The 9,413-nt window shown below is 39.6% G+C and overlaps 1 protein-coding gene across 1 annotated transcript; it reads right to left on the reverse strand.

Moving 5' to 3' along the window:
* Nucleotides 1-533: 533 nt before the first annotated feature.
* On the reverse strand, nucleotides 534-2,939 carry LOC141651937 (uncharacterized). Its single transcript, XM_074459626.1, has 4 exons — nucleotides 2,873-2,939; nucleotides 2,540-2,684; nucleotides 1,456-1,716; nucleotides 534-1,020 (listed from the first exon to the last, which is right to left on the reverse strand). The coding sequence occupies exons 1-4, from the start codon at nucleotides 2,937-2,939 to the stop codon at nucleotides 534-536; spliced, it is 960 nt and encodes a 319-aa protein (XP_074315727.1).
* Nucleotides 2,940-9,413: the final 6,474 nt, after the last annotated feature.

A 9,413-nucleotide genomic window follows, 5' to 3' on the forward strand; every position in this document is an offset into this window, starting at 1 on the left:
AAAAATAACAATTTTGTCCGTAATTTGTCTACCCGGAACAAACTGCTTTGAGTTTCCGAAATAAGATCTTTATACGATTAGCCAAAACCTTGCTAATAGTTTTGTAAGCGACATTGCATAGGCTTATTGGACGAAATTGTGACACAAGTTTTGGTCCTGTAACTCTAAGAATGAGAACGATATGCGTATCATTTAATCCCACCGGGATCCCTTTCCCTTATAAAGCGCTAATAACCAAGGGGCAAAGTGACGATTCCATGACCGGCCAATGTTTCTGATAAAATAAATCTTGAAACCCGTCTGGACCGGAGCTTTTAGAGAGCCCATATTATAAATGACATGTTGTATCCCCGCAATTGTAAAAGATTTATTCAACCATTCCAAATCTGTATTAGAATAGTCTTGAAATAAATCATAAGGAATATCGGCTTCATGGTCATAAGGCGTGTTTCAGTATATAAATTTTTAAAATAATCCACCACCATAGTTCTTACTTATGCGGAATCCTTCGTCCATTCGCCCAAATCGTTACGTTAGGATGAAATTTTATTCTGCCAACGCCCTACCAAAGTACTAATATGGAAATAAGATGTATTCCGATCTCCATCAATAATGAACTCTACACGAGATTTTTGATACCAATATAACTCTTCCCGTTCTAGAACTTCATCGAGTTCTTTACGAAGAGTGGCCTCTAGAGCAATAAGGCGCTTCTCCCTAAAAACAGGGAGCTTCTTTCGACATCCTTCAATCCGTGCTAAAAGAGACTTCTTTTGATGAAAAATATTACCAAAGACATTCTCGTTCCAATCTTGTAGGGATTTTGACAAGTCCTCAACTCGACTAGGGAAGGGACCAATCGTTGGCCATTTTTCAGCTATAAATGTCGAGAAAAGCTCATGGGTCATCCAAGCTGCTTGAAAACGAAACAGTTTCTGAACCGAGTTAAGAGGAGCAAATCCATTTGGTGCTATCATGAGGGGACAATGGTTAGATTGGAGAGCTGGTAAGTGACGCACACTGACATCTTCATGAATTGAGCCTCATTCTGCATTACAAAGAGCACGGTCAAGTCTTGCACTTTGTCGAGTTTCAGGTGTATTTCCTCAAGCCCATGTATGAGAAGGACCCGCAAATTATAGCTCTAATAATTCATAATTTTCGATCCAATTATTCAAATTTTCACATCATTTTGCCATACTCGAGTTACCCCCGTGACGTTCTGCTAATGATCTTGTTTCATTAAAATCCTCTGCTATTAACCATGGTAAAATATTGGTTCGTGCAAAGTTTTCAAATTCGGTCCATAAAGCTCGACGATTCGTAGGGTCGGGACTAACATAAACAACGAAAAATAACCAAGGGATACCTCATGACCAAGAGACTTCAATTGTAATAAATTGTGAATGTTCATAAATTGGTACAACGTTTACAATATCAGTTCTCCAATATAACCAAATTCCTCCACTAAAACCAACTTCATCAACACGAGAATCGCCGACATAGCCAATGATTTTCCGAATATTTTCAGCATGATCTCCACCCATATGAGTTTCAACCAAAGCAAGGATAGTCGTTTTATAAGTTTTCACAACTTCCTTTAAAACAGCAATCTTATTCTTACTTCTAGTCCCTTGTAGGTTCCAAACCATACAATTGATATAAGTGATTGATGGTACATTAGGCATAAGATTTGGTATTCTTCCGACATAATAACTGGTAAATAAGGTAAAGTTTATAGATAAGCTATACTTACAAGTGAGAGCACGTCATTATGCTACATGGTAATGACATCTCCACTATGAGAGTCGTTGAATTCTCCGGGGCTTGCTCGAGTTTGAGGTCCATGCTCGGAGATTCCTCGACCATCACCCCCAAAATTGGTGCCACCATCCCCTTCCACGGGGAAATCGTGAAATTCCTCGATGGCGGTATCATTATTATCTGGGGGAGCTCCTGAGAAAGGCACGACATTGGGAGAAACGTGTCGAGGACTTCCGTGAATGGAAATGACCTGGCTACTCGTTTCAGGTGAGATATTTTCGTCTCTCTGTTTTTCAGAAATTTGTAAGGGTTTTCTTATGGTGGTAGCATCTGCAACTTTATTGTTAGATTTTAGGTTTGTAATATTATGTAAAATAGGGTTGGCTCGGTTTTGGATATTTTTATTATTAATTGTTTTTTTTTCATATGCATGACTTATTAGCTCTAAACTGGGTAGTAAAATAATTGGTGGATTTATTTTTGGAAAGAATCGTCTGATTGGCATTAGCATTGGTAGCAATAACAGAAGGAATATTTTGTGGAGAAGTATTAGGAATTGAGGATTGAATTTTGGTTGACTGAAAGACTAATTGATCTGAATTTTTGTTAGAATCTTGCAAATTTGAATTGAGAACATCGTATATTGACCCGAAATTATTTTTTCCAAAATTGAAAATACTCGCTCCACCATTCACGGGATGCGCGTTTACTGGTTTGTCGACTTTAGGGTGCCCTCCTTCGTGGTGGTTTTTTCACGATCATCCAATCTCCAAACTTTTCTTCAACTTCTGGTACAGGAGCACGAGAACTTTTAATAGCCGAAAGAACATCAGCCTCCACGGCATTGGTACCTTGATCATCATCATTAGCAATAGTAAGAGTGCCGTCTAGGTGGTTATTGCAATTCTCCGCAGCATGTCCTATTTTTTCACATTTAAAACAAATAGATTTAAGACCTTCATACTAGATACGATATATTTTTCCATTTAGCCAAAATTTCGAGAGCAGGGGTTCATCGATATTAACTTCGACACTCATTCTTGTAAATTGGCCACGCTCCGCGTGGCAATATTCTTATCGATTCTAATAACTGTGCCTATTTTTGAACCTATTATCTTGAGAAATCCTCCATTGAAGTACTCCACTGGCAAGTTAGGAATACGGACCGAAGCCATAATATATTTGATATTATCTTATGAGGGAACAAAATTCGGAACCCATTTACGAATGGTTATATAATGGTCATCGACCATCCATGGACCTTGTGTTAGCACAGGTTCATAGTCTTGTAAAGACGAAAACCTAGCAACATAATATGCATCGTGTAATACTCCGTACTTTGGAATGAATAATCATTTTGGTAAATATTTTAATAAAATTATTACTCGGGAATCGTATCGGGTTCAATAATAATAGGATATTATTCAATTTATATAGCGGTGAGACGGAATAATGATAACAATACTGATTATGGTAATGTGTAATAATAATAATTATATAGTTATTTTATATTATTATTATTAATATTAATATTTAATATTATATTATTATTATTATTATAATTGGTCCAATGGTTGTATTTAGGGACTTGTTTCCAATTATTCTAAATATTCAAGCGGTATGCTCACTTTTGGAGTATCGAAATACGTCCCTGCTTGTAAGCATGTGTAGCTTTGTCAAGCTACATGCTTGGAATAAATTAGTATTTAAGAAAAAAATAAATTAAATTAAATTATGATATTTATTTGTTTTGTGGGCCCTTTTAAGCTAGATTTGTTGTAGTTTACCATTAGAGGACGTTGTAGCTTAAAAGCCGTGTTGCTTGAAAAAACGATGTGTCAAGGCAAGCTACAAGACCTCGTAGCTTGCCATTGGAGTTGCTCTAGTATATATATACCCCTTCCCGTTTTTTTGTTCTATACAACACAGCAAGATCACAAAAAAATAAAAGAGAGGCAGCGAGAGAGAGACAGTCAGAGAGAGGCAGCGAGTGACGACGAAGTCAGGGGAGCGAGAGCGAGTCATCATCGTCGTAATTCTGTTACCATCATCATCGTGTCTGTTCATCAATTATTCCATCATCACCATTCTTGTACTATTAACTAACGTAATTTACGTTTTCTTTTGTTATGAGAATGCTTTGTTAAGTTTGTTGAAGTTGGGTTTATTGTCGGGTTTACTATTATGGTCACGGTTGAAAGCGAAGTCTGTTAGCGATATTTTAAGAGGTTTTAATAATTGCTCCGAGGGGTAAGTAAGTCGTGGATATGGCGAGATAGTAGCCCTGTTTTGGCACGGTTTCGGCGACGCTTCGCTAAGGCCGTGCATCTTCGAGGCGTCAAGTTAGTACATGAGAATGTTACAATAAGTTCCTATGCCGACCAAACTTGCATCTATTTCCGTTTTAGGAAACCGCGTTGCCATCGCGGAGATTCGTCGGGTCTGTGTTTCTCATATAGTTAGACTTAGGTTGATGAACGAAGAAGGGAGAAAGACACAGGAGAAGGAAGAATTAATCTTAATATTAAATTGATTAGTAGGCTTAGGAGATACAACGTATATATACAATACACAAAATATTAGTTACCTAAACAAGAGCCTTAATAAGTGGAAACTAATTATATGATATGCTAAATTAGGTTAGATATTATACACCTAATATTTATGATATTATGTGAATATCATTTAACACTCCCCCTCAAGTTGGAGCACTTGGCAAGCTAATGCCCAACTTGGATCGAAGAAAACGAAATGCTTCTCCTCCTAATGCCTTCGTAAAGATATCCGCAACCTGATCTTTACTCCGTATGTAAGAGGTCGAAATGGTCTTGTTTACAATATGATGACGTATAAAATGACAATCCACCTCGATATGTTTTGTCCGGTCATGGAAAACCGGATTTTTAGCAATGCTCAAAGCCGAGGTATTGTTGCAAAATAACTCCACTGGTGGCTGATGATCAATGCCGAGTGACTTGAGAAATGATTTAAGCCATATGACTTCACTAGTTAATGCACCCAAAGCTCGATATTCAGCCTCCGCAGTTGACGTGGCAACCGTTGTTTGTTTTCGCGCTTTCCAAGAAATGGGTGAATTTCCCAACTTCACGAAATATCCCGTGAGAGACCTTCTAGTTAAGGGGCACCTAGCATGATCGGAATCCGAGTACCCACGCAACATTAAGTCACCGTTTCATTCTATCACTATTCCTTCTCTCGGACTCCCCTTAATGTAACGTATGGCTCGTAAAACAGCATCCATATGCTCCTTTCTTGGGGCGTGTACAAACTGTGACAAAATGTGTACTACATATACCAAGTCAGGCCTCGTAATGGTCAAGTATATAAGACGGCCTACCAATCTCTAATACTTCATAGGATCGTGTAATAAATCTCCATTTGCTAACGCCAATTGCTGATTCGGCTGGATTGGTATGTCTACTTGTTTTGCTCCTTCCAAACCCGCTTCTTTAATAATTTCTAGAGCGTATTTTCTTTGACTAAGAAAGAGACCCTTAGTACCGGATGCAACTTCAATTCCCAAGAAGTATTTAAGCCGTCCAAGATCCTTAATACCAAAACTTCGATCTAGAAAAAGCTTGAGACGAGTGGTTGCTTCATCGCTATCACTTACAATGATCATATCATCCACGTATACCAAAATCCCAATAAAAATTCCGTCTTTATTATAAGTGAAAAGTGAATAATCAGCCATGGATTGAGTGAAACCGTACCTTGTCAATGAATCGGTTAACTTGGCGAACCAATTACGGGAGGCTTGTTTGAGCCCATATAAAGACTTCAACAGTTTACAAACCTTAGTCGATCCGCTTTGCTCGAATCCGGGTGGCATCCTCATATACACTTCTTCATCTAGATTTCCGTGAAGGAACGCATTATTGACATATAGCTGGGTAATAGACCATCCTTTTGAGACCGCTACTGCTAATAAACAACGGACACTCGTCATTTTGGCTACCGGTGCAAAAGTCTCATGGTAGTCCACTCCTTCGATTTGAGTATATCCTTGTGCTATAAGACGAGCCTTATACCGCTCAATTGTCCCATCGGCCTTATACTTCACCTTGTAAACCTATCTACACCCAATGGCTCTCTTTCCCTTTGGAAGACAGACGACGGACCATGTACCATTAGCTTCTAGCGCATCGAACTCCTTTGCCATTGCATCCTGCCACTCCTTCACTTTCGAAGCTTCTCCATAATGTCGTGGTTCACGAATTTCGTCCACTTTGGCTAGAAAACTCCTGTAATTATCAGAAAAATAACTGGTAGTGACATAATTACTCAAAGGATAACGAGTACCTTTCCCTTTGGATGAAGGCTTGGACGAGTGAGCACGACTTGGGGGGTCTATAAGGCGAGTTGATTTGCAAATGTAGTCTATACGCCAATACGGTTCGAATTTCTGTCGAGCCCCACGGCCCTCTGCCTGTTCAGTACCGGCCTGATGTTCCTCGGCCTGTTCTGTTTCTGATTGTTCATTATTCTGTGCAGTTTCTAATCCCTCCTGTAGAACATCATCATTTCCAATGGACGAATTGTCCGCTGCTTCAGGTGTCTGAGTGACTCCACTAACATCATGAGTAATGGCAGGTGGGTTTGCATAAAGTTCATAATTGGGCATTTCATTAGTAAATGGAGCAGCTACAGTATCATTAGTGGTAAGGCTTTCATTTGTTTTCGTGGGTTCCTCACTAGCATAGGGAAATATATTCTCGTAAAAAACAACATCTCTCGACTCAAAAATAGTCTTTTTCTTTAAGTCGTAAACCTTCCAACCCTTTTTGCTTGCCGGATATCCCACAAAAATACATCTTTTACCACGCTCATTGAATTTGTCCTTTGGCCTATCTTTATTATGAGCATAACATATACTACCAAAGACCCTTACATTATCGTAGTTAGGCTGTTTTTTATACAAAACTTCAAATGGAGTCAAACCATCAAGAATACGAGTGGGTGTTCTATTTATCAAATACGCAGCGGTTAGAACACATTCTCCCCAAAAATCAATAAGTAAATTGGCTTTAAAACGTAATGCACGAGCTTTTTCTAGAATATGCCTATGTTTCCGTTCCACTCTACCATTTTGTTGCGGGGTATCTACTTGACTAGTTTGAAACATCATGCCATGCTCATTATAATAGTCTTTCATAGTATCGCTCAAAAATTCCGCCCCATTATCACTTTGCACTACCTTAACCTCCTTCCCAAATTGAGTCTTAGTCATGTTACAAAAATTAATCAATAATCGACCTACTTCACCTTTATCACGCATTAATCGAACGCAAACAAATCGACTTCGGTTATCAACAACAGTGAGAAAATAGTGTGAACCACATAAACTTTTCGCATGATAAGGCCCCCAAATATCGCAGTGTATTAAAGCAAAAATATCCGTACTTCTTTTATCACTAGACTTAAAAACCGAACGTGTTTGTTTGGCCCGACAACATGGGTCGCAAATATTACTAGAATTCCAAGATAAATTAAAACCAACTAAATTCGAGAAAAGAGGTAAAATACTGCTAGACGGATGCCCAAGTCTCTTGTGCCACAATCTAGAATCAGCCGTAGTACTTGCTTTTGCTGCCACATGTGCTCAGTCACCCTTGAAATAATAGTCCCCGTCATTGTGCTCACCTCGTCCAATCTTCATCCTCGTAGATTGGTCCTGTATAACACAATGATCATTATAGAAGGTCACAACACAGTTATTTTCCGTAATTAATTGTTGTATGGAGACTAAATCACAAGTCAGAGACGGGACATAAAGAACATCCTTAAGTATAAAATTATTAGCCAACGCCACTTTTCCATGCTCCTGTGCTACGATTTGAGATCCGTCGGGTAGGCTGACAGTAGAAGGTCTACCTCGCCAAATATCAACGAGTAAATCGCGCCGCCCTGTCATATGGTGTGAACACCCACTATCGAGTAACCAGTGACCACATCGAGTATCATTCATATCTGCATTTTTCTGACCACCATCAGTATTAGAAGCCAAAAGAGTGCGTAATTGGATGATCCCGTCTGGAGTGAAGGTCCGCGTTTCATCGCCAGTAACAGTGACCGCGTTAGCCTGCTGGTTCGAGCCACCACGAGCTCCGCCTCCCTTTTCACGTCCTTCAAGATTCTCTGCCTTTCCTCCCTTAATCGCCGATTTCTGCACGGAACCCTAGATGAAACATAGTTTGTCTTTAGCATCGAGACCGTTTCGTACCTCATCTGCCCACAATTGATAATTATCCCCATAAAAAATGATTTGGGATAGGGATATATTTGGGCTTTCACTCGGATGAAGGTACAATGGCGAGGAAGGGGGTATGAACTCATTTTGATGATTGATTTTGTGTTGGTTTCCGTCTCCGTGTGCCATTTTAATCATCTTCATGGTGAATTATATTTGTGAAAACAAAAAAAAAGAACCAGGATCAATGAAGCTCAGATGCCATGATGGACGAAGAAGGGAGAAAGACACAGGAGAAGGAAGAATTAATCTTATTATTAATTTGATTAGCAGGCTTAGGAGATACAACGTATATATACAATACACAAAATATTAATTACCTAAACAAGAGCCTTAATAAGTGGAAACTAATTATATGATATGCTAAATTAGGTTAGATATTATACACCTAATATTTATTATATTATGTGAATATCATTTAACAAAGAGGGGAGTGTGAAGAAACCCAAAGTCCCACATGTGAGGGTTGTCCCACATTGATAAAAGAGGAGAAGAATTACCACTTTATAAGGCAAGGGGCTACTCCCTCTATTGCCAATTGGTTTTAGAGTGGAATCCTCTTGGGCCTGCGTTGTGGACTCTTTCTCCTCCGTTTGGGTGCGGCCCGGACCCGTTGTTAAATTTAACATGGTATCAGAGCCCATGGCTAAAGACCAGGGTTTTCATGGGCCAAAGTTTGCAGTCGGACGAGCAAAAATTGCTCAGTTGAATTTGTCCGGTCTGAGTTAATACTGGGCCAAGTTTACAGCTGGACGAGCAAGGTTGCTCAGTTGAAAATTGTCCAGTCTGTGTGAAAAATGGGCCTCACATGTGAGGGGGAGTGTGAAGAAACCCAAAGTTACACATGTGAGGGTTGTCCCACATTGATAAAAAAGGAGAAGAATTATCACTTTATAAGACAAGGGGTTACTCCTTCTACTGCCAATTGGTTTTAGAGTGGAACCCTCTTGGGCCTAAGTTGTGGACTCTTTCTCCTCCGTTTGGGTGCGGCCTAGGCCCGTTGTTGAATTTAACATAGGTTGCATGAAATTTATACAAGGAGCTAGTTTGGTTATGGGTAAGGCGTTAGTGGTGGTTTTGGACTGTTTCGTGGTAGTCGCGTCGAGACCGTTACTCCCCTGTTTTTGGTTCAAGCGTTGCGGGTGTGTATAGTTATCGGAGGCAGGTTTAGTGGGTGTGGCTTAAGGTGGTTATTGTCGGGTTTAGGATGGTTGTCAAGGTGGGTTGAAGCTGAGTCGAGCAGTGTGAGCGAGGGTTGAGTAGCGTCATGGTGTCGTGTGCAAGCTTGACTGATAAGTGATGGGTGGTAGTTTTGGCGTCAATACGTCATAGTCCTAAAATTGTAGTAATTAATAATATAGTAATAGTAATAAATTAG

This window comes from Silene latifolia, chromosome 4, assembly GCF_048544455.1.
Source record: "Silene latifolia isolate original U9 population chromosome 4, ASM4854445v1, whole genome shotgun sequence".
In the NCBI taxonomy this organism is placed as follows: Eukaryota; Viridiplantae; Streptophyta; class Magnoliopsida; order Caryophyllales; family Caryophyllaceae; genus Silene; species Silene latifolia.